The sequence below is a fragment of the Nerophis lumbriciformis genome, linkage group LG32 (genome assembly GCF_033978685.3).
Source record: "Nerophis lumbriciformis linkage group LG32, RoL_Nlum_v2.1, whole genome shotgun sequence".
NCBI classification, from domain to species: domain Eukaryota; kingdom Metazoa; phylum Chordata; class Actinopteri; order Syngnathiformes; family Syngnathidae; genus Nerophis; species Nerophis lumbriciformis.
The window spans coordinates 10,550,090-10,563,861 of NC_084579.2; the positions used below are offsets into that span (position 1 = coordinate 10,550,090).

The following is a 13,772-nucleotide window of genomic DNA, read 5'->3' on the forward strand; positions in this document are numbered from 1 at the left end:
CATTATTAGTAAGAGTGTTAAAGTTTTTTTTATACCGCCACCGTCAGTGTAACCTGTGTGGTTGTTGAGGAAGTATGCCTTGCTGTCACCTATGTGAGCAAGCGGAAGCTCCGTACAACATGTGACAGATCAGGCACGCTGGTTGTAGTTGGCGCTATATGCCGTACCATCACGGTACGCATGACGCTGACAAGCGCTAATCAATTAAAACCCGCGTGCCGCACCAGCTTAAAAATTCTATATAAAGGTGTGGGCGGCGTGTTTGAGACCCCTGATTTATACATAGCACAAAGCAAAAAAAAAACTTTGTATGCAGTGTTATTTCATTTAAAATTTCAAAATTTTTTGCGGCTCCCATTGTTTTCTATAATTTGTGAAACTGGTCAAAATGGCTCTTTGACTGGTAAAGGTTGCCGACCCCTGGTTTAGACTGACATGAAAACATCTGATACAGGTCACATACGGGCAGTGTGAACAAAACCTTAGAAAGGTAAAATTTTGACACAAAAATGACATTTTTGGTTGCAATTTTAAAGCATTTTCTGTATTAATAAACCTAATTAATAAAGTATGTAATTTCCGTGTCAATCCCCCGAGGTGTAATTACTGTCCAGTACTTTTTGCACAAACTCCCCAACTAAATTATCGCCGGTTAGTCAGCGCGATTTGTCTTTCCGACCGAGCGACAAAGCTGCGACACCACAGAAACCGAGTCGGACCAAGTCTATCGCATGCAGTCAGCGTGATTTAATAACAAAATTGTTACGAGTGTTTGGGTTTGAAGCCGCAGTCGAGCAACCACACCGGCTCTCCACATCTCATCTTCTCCTTCGGGTGAAATATGACAGATCTTTCCATCGCAGCGTCTGCAACATATTTCTCCTGATCCAGATGAAACCCAAGACGTCGCACATCTGTTTTGTTTTTCTCTGGCTGAGTAAGAAAATGCCTGACGCAGTTTTCACTTTTCCCCAGCTGGGTTTGAGCTCAGAGACGGAGGAGAAAAGCAAGAAAAAGAAAAAACATGATGCAATGGAACGTTTGTCTTTCTTTAACCATGAGGTAAGGCGGAGTAATTAAAGAAGATGAGAGCAGGTTTCTGTACATGCTTCGTCAGACCAAGAAATGCATGGACTTGCAGACCACCACCATGTATTCTACTGGGCATGCTCCACATTGCTTGGACACACAAATTACCACAAAGAGGTGATCATTAAAGAGAGGGGATGGCGTGGCGCGGGTTGGGAGAGTGGCCGTGCCAGCAACCTGAGGGTTCCTGGTTCGATCCCCACCTTCTACCAACCTAGTCATGTCCGTTGTGTCCTTGAGCGAGACACTTCGCCCTTGCTCCTGATGCATACTTGCCAACCTTGAGACCTCCGATTTCGGGAAGTGGGGGGTGGGGGCGTGGTCGGGGCGGGGGCGTGGCTAAGAGGGGAGGAGTATATTTACAGCTAGAATTCACCAAGTCAAGTATTTCATATATATATACAGTATATATATATATATATATATATATATATATATATATATATATATATATATATATATATATATATATATGTATATACATACACATATATATTCTGTACATATATATATATATATATCCATCCATCCATCCATCCATCCATCTTCTTCCGCTTATCCGAGGTCGGGTCGCGGGGGCAGCAGCCTAAGCAGGGAAGCCCAGACTTTCCTCTCCCCAGCCACTTCGTCCAGCTCTTCCCGGGGGATCCCGAGGCGTTCCCAGGTCAGCCGGGAGACATAGTCTTCCCAACGTGTCCTGGGTCTTCCCCGCGGCCTCCTACCGGTTGGACGTGCCCTAAACACCTCCCTAGGGAGGCGTTCGGGTGGCATCCTGACCAGATGCCCGAACCACCTCATCTGGCTCCTCTCGATGTGGAGGAGCAGCGGCTTTACTTTGAGCTCCCCCCGGATGACAGAGCTTCTCACCCTATCTCTAAGGGAAAGCCCCGCCACCCGGCGGAGGAAACTCATTTCGGCCGCTTGTACCCGTGATCTTGTCCTTTCGGTCATAACCCAAAGCTCATGACCATAGGTGAGGATGGGAACGTAGATCGACCGGTAAATTGAGAGCTTTGCCTTCCGGCTCAGCTCCTTCTTCACCACAACGGATCGATACAGCGTCCGCATTACTGAAGATGCCGCACCGATCCGCCTGTCGATCTCACGATCCACTTTTCCCCCACTCGTGAACAAGACTCCTAGGTACTTGAACTCCTCCACTTGGGGCAGGGTCTCCTCCCCAACCCGGAGATGGCACTCCACCCTTTTCCGGGCGAGAACCACATATATATATATATATATATATATATATATATATATATATATCAAGAGGGACAGAGACAGCTTAAGTACAGTTTTTTAATTGAGCTGCTGCATTTTTTGGTTGGGTTGTTTATTTATTTTGAGTAACTTCTACAATTCTAAAAGGGGAGGATATTGGCTATAGCGTACTGGGGTTACTTTTTGGTTGGCCAACGATTTACGTGGTGTTGCGCACCTGACGTCAAGTGTGTGAGTCTGTTCTGAAGTCTACAGTAAAGAGACGTACTTCATCCCCTTGCCTGTTTATTGCCTCCAACTCAATATATTACAACAACATTGCTCCATGCGGACCTGGAGGGGGCGTGGCCTCCAGGTCCGCCTGAATTTCGGGAGATTTTCGGGAGAAAATTTGTCCCGGGAGGTTTTCGGGAGAGGCGCTGAATTTCGGGAGTCTCCCGGAAAATCCGGGAGGGTTGGCAAGTATGTCCTGATGGGTGGTGGTTAGGGCCTTGCATGGCAGCTCCCGCCATTAGTGTGTGAATGGGTGAATGTGGAAATAGTGTAAGGTAGGAAAGCGCTATACAAGTATAACCCATTTACCATTTCAAAGAGAGGGTTATTTATTTATTTTTTTACCAAATGTGAAAACGTATTTTGTATAACTTAATTTTTAACTTAAAAAATTTTAGAGGGCATGAGAAAGCGGGAAGGAAACTGTAGCTCTCTTTGACCATAGGGCAGACCTGGGCAAATTAAGGCCCGGGGGCCACATGCAGCCCATTGAGCTTTTTGATATCTTTAAAGGGGAACATTATCACAATTTCAGAAGGGTTAAAACCATTAAAAATCAGTTCCCAGTGGCTTATTTTATTTTTCGAAGTTTTTTTCAAAATTTTACCCATCACGCAATATCCCTAAAAAAAGCTTCAAAGTGCCTGATTTCAACCATCGTTATATACACCCGTCCATTTTCCTGTGACGTCACATAGTGATGCCGACACAAACAAACATGGCGGAAAGAACAGCAAGCTATAGCGACATTAGCTCGGATTCAAACTCGGATTTCAGCAGCTTAAGCGATTCAACAGATTACGCATGTATTGAAACGGATGGTTGTAGTGTGGAGGCAGGTAGCGAAAACGAAATTGAAAAAGAAACTGAAGCTATTGAGCCATATCGGTTTGAACCGTATGCAAGCGAAACCGACGAAAACGACACGACAGCCAGCAACACGGGAGAAAGCGAGTGTACACTGTATCGATCCGTTGTGGTGAAGAAGGAGCTGAGCCGGAAGGAAAAGCTCTCAAGTTACCGGTCGATCTACGTTCCCATCCTCACCTATGGTCATGAGCTTTGGGTTATGACCGAAAGGACAAGATCACGGGTACAAGCGGCCGAAATGAGTTTCCTCCGCCGGGTGGCGGGGCTCTCCCTTAGAGATAGGGTGAGAAGCTCTGCCATCCGGGGGGAGCTCAAAGTAAAGCCGCTGCTCCTCCACATCGAGAGGAGCCAGATGAGATGGTTCGGGCATCTGGTCAGGATGCCACCCGATCGCCTCCCTCGGGAGGTGTTTAGGGCACGTCCGACCGGTAGGAGGCCACGGGGAAGACCCAGGACACGTTGGGAAGACTATGTCTCCCGGCTGGCCTGGGAACGCCTCGGGAACCCCCGGGAGGAGCTGGAGGAAGTGGCTGGGGAGAGGAAAGTCTGGGCTTTCCTGCTTGGGCTGCTGCCCCTGCGACCCGACCTCGGATAAGCGGAAGAAGATGGATGGATGGATGGATGCTTCCTTATTGTGCATCTTGAAACAGACAGTTTCAGTTGAAACTTCCGACAAGGAACTTGGACATTTTGACTTAGGGCTGTATTTATGAGGAAAACATTCTTAAAATTGAAAAAAAGAGCGGGCAACTTTGGCCCATTTTAACAGAATGAAGACATGTTTTCCCCAAATATAACACAATTACTTTTTTTCAACCAACCCAAGCACCGCGCCTCCGTCGCTTGGCCAATCACGGTCAGCCATTTGTGTCAATGCGGAACCCAGCTGTGTCCCTAATCGCCGCACCCGGCAAATCCAAAAGAGCCGGGCTGAAGGCGAGAGCTCTCCGAAAGTCCCTGGGAAGAGACCCTTTTCTGGCTGCGGCAGCAACTCCGGCCCAGGATTGTTTAAGGACAGGTCTGTCGAGCAGCGCCTGAAAACTTTGGACCATTTAGCCTGTCAGCACTTTGAGTGCGGATAAATGTTGTGCAGTTCCACTCGGTTAACTCGCCGTTTCCAGGTCAATCACAAGTCTTGACAGGGTTCATTCCAACCACAACACACACGCTACAGTACCCCCCCCCCCCCACCCCCACCCCCACACATCAATCTAGGCTTTCATCCTCTATTTATGTTGCTGCAAGTGAGCCTTTTCAAAAGCAGCTTTAAGAGTCTACTGTAGACTGGAAGGAAGGCAAACAAATGGTTGAATTATGTCTCCTCTGGCCCTCTACAGTCAAGTCTCACATTTCTACCTGTGTTAACCAAAGTGGCGGTGGAAAATTGCCCTCGCCCACGGTCTGGATTGGACTGCAGGGAGTAATACTGTGGAGGTTGCCCTTTTGTGGGTTCTCCTAACCCAGGGGTCGGCAACCTTCACCAGTCAAAAAGCCATTTTGACCAGTTTCGCAAATTATAGAAAACAATGGGAGCCGCAAAAATTTTTGGGAATTTTAAATGTAATAACATTGCATACATAGTTTTTTTTTGCTTTGTGCTATGTATAAACCAGGGGTCTCAGACACGCTGCCCACACCTTTATATGGAATTTGAAAGCTGGTGCGGCACGCGGGTTTTAAATGAATGGCGCTTGCCAGCGTCATGCGTGCCATGATGGTACTGCATTCAAAGTCCTCATGTGTCCAGGGACATATTTCCTTAATTTATAAACATAATATAAACTTCAAAAAAATGAAATAAAATTTTGTGATGCTAAAAAATATCGATGTAATCATAGTAGTATCGCTCCTGTACTTGGTATCATTACAGTGGATGTCAGGTGTAGATCCACCAATGGTGTTTGTTTACATTGTGATGCCGGTGAGCTACGGTGTGTATGGAAGCATGGGGACTGGTACTTTTCAGAGGTGGTATAGTACCGAATATGACCCATTTGTATCGCGGTACTATACTAATACCGGTATGCCGTACAACCCTAGTGGATACTATGTTGAACCTTACCTCAGCCATTGGGATGCCTTCTGGTGGTCGGCACTGGAGCAACACTTCCTGTTCCAGAGATACCTCCTTCCCGAGGGGCTCTTGGTCAAAAGTCTTCCTCAAGTCTACAAAGAGAGAAAAACACGTTAACATTTGAAGTTGATGTGCATCACTATTTTTAGCAAAATATAGTAAACATTTTTTTTTTTAATTAATAAATACATTTATTTTTAGGTAAAATAAACATAATAATACAATTTATCTCTAGTCTGGATGATTTAGTTCTTGTCACCCTGTTGTCCTCCCGTCATGAAAAAAGGCTGTCCTCACTCAGGTCCGCATGGAGCTGGAGGGGGCGTGGCTTCCAGCTCCGGCTGTAAATCGGGAGATTTTCGGGAGTATATTTGTCCCGGGAGTTTTTCGGGAGAGGCGCTGAATTTCGGGAGTCTCCCGGAAAATTCGGGAGGGTTGGCAAGTATGGGCTAAGAAAAGGCATTGAAGCTTAGGGAAGGCTATGCAAAACGAAGCTAAAACTGAACTGGCTACAAAGTAAACAAAAACAGAATGCTGGACGACAGCAAAAACTTACAGCGTGTGGAGCAGCAGACGGCGTCCACAAAGTACATCCGTACATGCCATGACAATTAACACCAAAATAGGAGCGGAAGACAAGAACTAAAACACTACACACAGGAAAACACCAAAAAAGTCCAAATAAGTTAGGGGGTGACGTGACAGGTGGTGACAGTACACCTACTTAGAGACAAGAGCTATAGTGATGCATGCTTGGTTATGGTTTGAAGTCATATCCAACAATTGCGACTTTTTACTGTCAATATCGGCTGCTGAGTTTAATTTTTTTAATGTTTTCTGCTGGTGGTGTGCCTCCGGAAAAACACTGCTCTCGCACACACACACTGAAAAGGCATTTTGAAGGTTCCTAAAAACGCCGCTCTAACTCTGACCCGCAATGTGATTCCACTCTATACGAAGGCAGAGGAGAGCAAAACAAGCCCATTTTTCCCCCATGAAAAAAACCGCGCACTGTAGAGTCTGGCTGTGAAAAGATACACACGTCCAGTTGAGGAGCTCATCCATTCAGCGGGGTGTAATGTGGGGGGGAAGTGGCGGGCTTCATTGTGATGAGAGGGATGGGTTAGCGCTGGCAGGCCGCTCATCATGGCTGATTACAGGCGGTGGAGCAGCGGGAGACGCCACAGTGGGAGAGCGAGAGGCGCTGGAATAACGGCACTGGATGAGCCACTCGAATGCGGAGAGAGTACGTAAGTGTGGCAGGAAATAGACACGGCCCCATGTCTGCTCTCAGGTGCAGGAGATAGCCATGATCGAGTCAGGAGAGCCCACACGTCTTTCTGTTGGTCACACTCCAGCTCTTAATGCACGTAGGATTGAATTGACATTATTTTTTATAGACTATTCCAAAGTATTAAACAAAACCAGTGAAGTTGGCACGTTGTGTAAATGGTCAATAAAAAGAGAATACAATGATTTGCAAATCCTTTTCAACTTATATTCAATTGAATAGACTGCAAAGACAAGATATTTAATGTTCACACTGAGAAACTTCATTTGTTTTTGCAAATAATCATTAACTTAGAATTTAATGGCAGCAAAAATGTTGGCACGGGGGCATTAGATGAGCTCGGGCCCCGTTTCTGGGTGTTGTTGATAAATGGCTTTTCGCTTTGCAAAGTACAGTTTTAATTTGCACTTACAGTGGTTTTCTGAAGTGTTCCTGAGTCCATGTGGTGATATCCTTTACACACTGATGGGAAGTGAATTGTGAAGTGAATTATATTTATATAGCGCTTTTCTCCAGTGACTCAAAGCGCTTTTACATAGTGAAACCCAATATCTAAGTTACATTTGAACCAGTGTGGGTGGCACTGGGAGCAGGTGGGTAAAGTGTCTTGCCCAAGGACACAACGGCAGTGACTAGTAGAACCTGGAACCCTCAAGTTGCTGGCACGGCCACTCTATCAACCGAGCTATACCGCCCCAATGATGTCGGTTTTTGATGCAGTACCGCCTGAGGGATCGAAGGTCACGGGCATTCAATGTTGGTTTTCAGCCTTGCCGCCTACGTGCAGTGATTTCTCCAGATTCTCTGAGCCTTTTGATGATATTACGGACCGTAGATGGTGAAATCACTTTTCTCTAGTGACTCAAAGCGCTTTTACATAGTGAAACCCAATATCTAAGTTACATTTGAACCAGTGTGGGTGGCACTGGGAGCAGGTGGGTAAAGTGTCTTGCCCAAGGACACAACGGCAGTGACTAGTAGAACCTGGAACCCTCAAGTTGCTGGCACGGCCACTCTATCAACCGAGCTTTACCGCCCCAATGATGTCGGTTTTTGATGCAGTACCGCCTGAGGGAATCGAAGGTCACGGGCATTCAATGTTGGTTTTCAGCCTTGCCGCTTACGTGCAGTGATTTCTCCAGATTCTCTGAGCCTTTTGATGATATTACGGACCGTAGATGGTGAAATCCCTAAATTCCTTGCAATAGCTGGCTCAAAAATTTGCTCTCGCATTTGTTGACAAAGTGGTGACCCTCGCCCCATCCTTTCTTGTGAAAGACTGAGCATTTTTTGGGAAGCTGTTTTTATACCCAATCATGGCACCCACCTGTGCCCAATTAGCCTGTTCACCTGTGGGATGTTCCAAATACGTGTTTGATGAGCATTCCTCAACTTTCTCAGTCTTTTTTGCCACTTGTGCCAGCTTTTTTGAAACATGTTGCAGGCATCAAATTCCAAATGAGCTAATATTTGCAAAAACTAAAGTTTTCCAGTTCGAACATTAAATATCTTGTCTTTGCAGTCTATTCAATTAAATATAAGTTTAAAATAATTTGCAAATCATTGTATTTTGTTTTTATTTACCATTTACACAACGTGCCAACTTCACTGGTTTTGGGTTTTGAATTTATACCCATTTTCATAATATTTTTTTGATTGCATTATTCTTCACAGCTCAATACCACCTCCAAAAACAGGACGTACTGTTTTTATTTAAAAATTTTTTCAAATAGTAGGGTAACGTCAGTGTCACCAAATCATACTTAACTCATCCCATCCATCCATTTTATACCGCTTGTCCCTTTTGGGGTCACAGGGGGTGCTGGAACCATTTGTCAATATACATCAATAATGTCTTAGCCTGTGTGTGTCTGCAAAAGAGTGTTTGTGTCCACAATGGGTTGAGCTACATAAAAAAAGTTAAATAAACAATTTTAAAGAGCAAACACATTTCCCAGTCCCATGATGATAGTGTTAAAAATTATCTGTTTAAGATAAAAACTTCTATCTGCAATTAATTACACGTTAGCTACAGACAAAATGCTATTAATTGCAATTAAAGATTTTAATTGCTAGACAGCCCTCATTTATAATCATTTTTAATGCATCTTTGAAATTCTATTTTCAGTAATTACATTTTGGAAATCATTTGTTTAACTTAAAGGGGCTGTTTGCAACATTTACGCACATGTCTAGAGGGCGCTAACTTTATGATGGATTTTAAGTGATATATCCCGCCCTCTTATGGCTTCTAGTGCGTAATGACGTAACTACATACGTACGTAACACGTGCACGCTCATAAGCTTTGAGTGTTTTTAGCTATCCATCCATCCATCCATCTTCTTCCGCTTATCCGAGGTCGGGTCGCGGGGGCAGCAGCCTAAGCCGGGAAGCCCAGACTTTCCTCTCCCCAGCCACTTCGTCCAGCTCTTCCTGTGGGACCCCGAGGCGTTCCCAGGCCAGCCGGGAGACATAGTCTTCCCAACGTGTCCTGGGTCTTCCCCGCGGCCTCCTACCGGTCGGACGTGCCCTAAACACCTCCCTAGGGAGGCGTTCGGGTGGCATCCTGACCAGATGCCCGAACCACCTCATCTGGCTCCTCTCGATGTGGAGGAGCAGCGGCTTTACTTTGAGTTCCTCCCGGATGGCAGAGCTTCTCACCCTATCTCTAAGGGAGAGCCCCGCCACCCGGCGGAGGAAACTCATTTCGGCCGCTTGTACCCGTGATCTTGTCCTTTCGGTCATAACCCAAAGCTCATGACCATAGGTGAGGATGGGAATGTAGATCGACCGGTAACTTGAGAGCTTTGCCTTCCGGCTCAGCTCCTTCTTCACCACAACCGATCGATACAGCGTCCGCATTACTGAAGACGCCGCACCGATCCGCCTGTCGATCTCACGATCCACTCTTCCCTCACTCGTGAGCAAGACTCTGAGGTACTTGAACTCCTCCACTTGGGGCAGGGTCTCCTCCCCAACCCGGAGATGGCACTCCATCCACTTTTCCGGGCGAGAACCATGGACTCGGACTTGGAGGTGCTGATTCTCATCCCAGTCGCTTCACACTCGGCTGCGAACCGATCCAGTGAGAGCTGAAGATCCTGGCCAGATGAAGCCATCAGGACCACATCATCTGCAAAAAGCAGAGACCTAATCCTGCAGCCACCAAACCGGATCCCCTCAACGCCTTGACTGCGCCTAGAAATTCTGTCCATAAAAGTTATGAACAGAATCGGTGACAAAGGGCAGCCTTGGTGGAGTCCAACCCTCACTGGAAACGGGTCCGGCTTACTGCCGGCAATGCGGACCAAGCTCTGGCACTGATCATACAGGGAGCGGACTGCCACAATCAGACAGTCCGATACCCCATACTCTCTGAGCACTCCCCACAGGACTTCCCGAGGGACACGGTCGAATGCCTTCTCCAAGTCCACAAAGCACATGTAGACTGGTTGGGCAAACTCCCATGCACCCTCAAGGACCCTGCCGAGAGTATAGAGCTGGTCCACAGTTACACGACCAGGACGAAAACCACACTGTTCCTCCTGAATCCGAGGTTCGACTATCCGGCGTAGCCTCCTCTCCAGTACACCTGAATAGACCTTACCAGGAAGGCTGAGGAGTGTGATCCCACGATAGTTAGAACACACCCTCCGGTTCCCCTTCTTAAAGAGAGGAACCACCACCCCGGTCTGCCAATCCAGTGGTATCGCCCCCGATGTCCACGCGATGCTGCTGTTTTTAGCTAATGACAGCAATTTAGATAGTTAACATTATCTGTCATTGAATGTGTATTCTAGCATAATCAATCAATCAATGTTTACTTATATAGCCCTAAATCACGAGTGTCTCAAAGGGCTGCACAAGCCACAACGACATCCTGGGCTCAGATCCCACATCAGGGCAAGAAAAAACTCAACCCAATGATATAACCATGAGAAACCTTGGGTATCTTGAAGTTTTTTCTAGCCATAATCAAAAATAACCTTAATAAACATGACATAGGTTCACCCGCTCACAGCATTAGGTACACCTGTACACTCGCCGAAAGATTACGGATGCATAAAAAAACTGCTTTTATCAGCATTTATGTCACTGCATATAACAACAACTAGGCTGCACATTTTTTGTGGTTCATGTTGACGAAATAGGGTGATTTTTTTATTCTTTTTTATTTGGGCTTCATTTTTTTTACAATAACAAACTCAGTAATTGTAAAAAAAAAATATACACAATTATAAAACAAATAACGTAAGCCAGCCAATGGTGTCCATGTTCTATTTTTTGCTTTAAAAATAACTGAGCACGCTTCTAATTATCTTTTAATTAGTCATTGTTATAACATTTAATACAATTGTATATATCTGTATATCTGCTTGTCACCTTTGTTTTTATTAACACATTAATTAAATTAAGTATTAATTCAAAAAAAAGCTGGCACAAGTGGCAAAAAAGACTGAGAAAAGATGAGGAATGCTCATCAAACACTTATTTGGAACATCCCACAGGTGAACAGGCTAATTGGGAACAGGTGGGTGCCATGATTGGGTATAAAAGCAGCTTCCATGAAATGCTCAGTCATTCACAAAAAAGGATGGGGCGAGGGTCACCACTTTGAGAACAAATGCGTGAGCAAATTGTCCAACAGTTTAAGAAGAACATTTCTCAACCAGCTATTGCAAGGAATTTAGGGATTTCACCATCTACGGTCTGTAATATCATCAAAAAGTACAGACAACCTGGAAAAATCACTGCACATAAGCGATGATATTACGGACTTTCGATCCCTCCTCCTACTGCATCAAAAAGCGACATCAGTGTGTAAAGGATATCACCACATGGGCTCAGGAACACTTCAGAAAACCACTGTCAGTAACTACAGTTGGTCGCTACATCTGTAAGTGCAAGTTAAAACTCTACTATGCAAATCCAAAGCCATTTATAGTAGAAGCATTTAAGTCCCATCTTAAAACTCATTTGTATACTCTAGCCTTTAAATAGACCCCCTTTTTAGACCAGTTGATCTGCCGTTTCTTTTCTTTTCTGCCCCCCTCTCCCTTGTGGAGGGGGGGGACACAGGTCCTGTGGCCATGGATGAAGTGCTGGCTGTCCAGAGTCGGGACCCGGGGTGGACCGCTCGCCTGTACATCGGTTTCGGACATCTCTGGGCTGCTGACCCGTCTCCTGCTGGCCCCACTATGAACTGGACTCTCACTATTATGTTAGATCCACTATGGACTGGACTCTCACTATTATGTTAGATCCACTATGGACTGGACTCTCACTGTTATGTTAGATCCACTATGGACTGCACTCTCACTATTATGTTAGATCCACTATGGACTGGACTCTCACTATTATGTTAGATGCACTATGGACTGGACTCTCACTATTATGTTAGATCCACTATGAACTGGACTCTCACTATTAAGTTAGATCCACTATGAACTGGACTCTCACTATTATGTTAGATCCACTATGGACTGGACTCTCACTATTATGTTAGATCCACTATGGACTGAACTCTCACTATTATGTTGGATCCACTATGAACTGGACTCTCACTATTATGTTAGATCCACTATGAACTGGACTCTCACTATTATGTTAGATCCACTATGGACTGGACTCTCACTATTATGTTATATCCACTATGGACTGGACTCTCACTATTATGTTAGATCCACTATGGACTGGACTCTCACTATTATGTTAGATCCACTATGGACTGGACTCTCACTGTTATGTTAGATCCACTATGGACTGGACTCTCACTATTATGTTAGATCCACTATGAACTGGACTCTCACTATTATGTTAGATCCACTATGGACTGGACTCTCACTATTGTTAGATCCACTATGAACTGGACTCTCACTATTATGTTAGATCCACTATGGACTGGACTTTCACAATATTATGCTTGACCCACTCGACGCCCATTGCATCCGGTCTCCCCTGGAGGGGGGCGGGGTCACCCACATCTGCGGTCCTCTCCAAGGTTTCTCATAGTCATTCTCATTGACATCCCACTGGGTTGTGAGTTTTTCCTTGCCCTTATGTGGGACCGAGCCCTTTGAGACACTTGTGATTTAGGGCTATATAAATAAACATTGATTGATTGATTTATCAACAACACCCAGAAACGCCTCCGGCTTCGCTGGGCCCGATCTCATCTAAGATGGACTGATGCAAAGTATTATTTATGATTTTGAAGCAAGTTATACATGAAAAAAATCTAATAATCAAATGCATATGCATTTCGATTAATCACGATTAATCACAGGTTATTACCCGCATGCATAATGTCAATTCATTTTAAAAAAGCGTCCCTCTGAAAGCAGCCGTTACTGCGATGTGGCCCTCAATGAAAATGCTTTTGACACCCCTGATCTACAACGACGTGTCCAGACCTGGGCCACGTGGACCACGCAGAGCTGAATGCAGTCCCAAGTGCGTCGCGTTATGTAACACGCATTTTATGCTGCAACGCCGTCGCCTTCATGCTGCAACGACAACTAGAACTGTCAACTCTTCTGGGCTTTCGTCATTCTTTGAATGGCAGCTTCTGTTTGGGAAAGAACAAAGGCGGAGAAGCCCAAATTGGCACAAACTCGGGGAGGCGTCTCATCCATTTGGAAACCGTTTTGTGAAAACTAGAATGGAGACCGCCAGCGTAAACACGCACTCTTTTGGCCTCTTTTCTGTGTGCACACTTTCCTCTGCTTGTGTCTAGGCTGTACTGTACACAAGGAGACAGGCACACTTCCTGTTCAAAGGGAGGCCACGCCCCCTCCAGCTCCATGCGGACCTGAGTCCACTTTCCCACGATATAAACAGCGTGCCTTCCCAAACACATTAAAACTGTAGAATGATCGAGGGCGAGTTCTTGGTTTCTTATGTGGGTTTATTGTTAGGCAGTTTCATTAACGTCCTCCCAGCGCGGTAACAAC

At 45.4% G+C, this 13,772-nt stretch overlaps 1 protein-coding gene across 1 annotated transcript in view; it reads right to left on the reverse strand.

Annotated features, from left to right (window-relative positions):
- The window catches only part of unc5cb (unc-5 netrin receptor Cb), a 426,633-nt gene that overhangs the window by 99,480 nt on the left and 313,381 nt on the right, over positions 1-13,772 (reverse strand). The window contains exon 4 of the mRNA XM_061926996.1: positions 5,516-5,619. Within this exon, the coding sequence (XP_061782980.1) occupies positions 5,516-5,619 (104 nt within the window). The remainder of the gene's footprint in view (positions 1-5,515; positions 5,620-13,772) is intronic.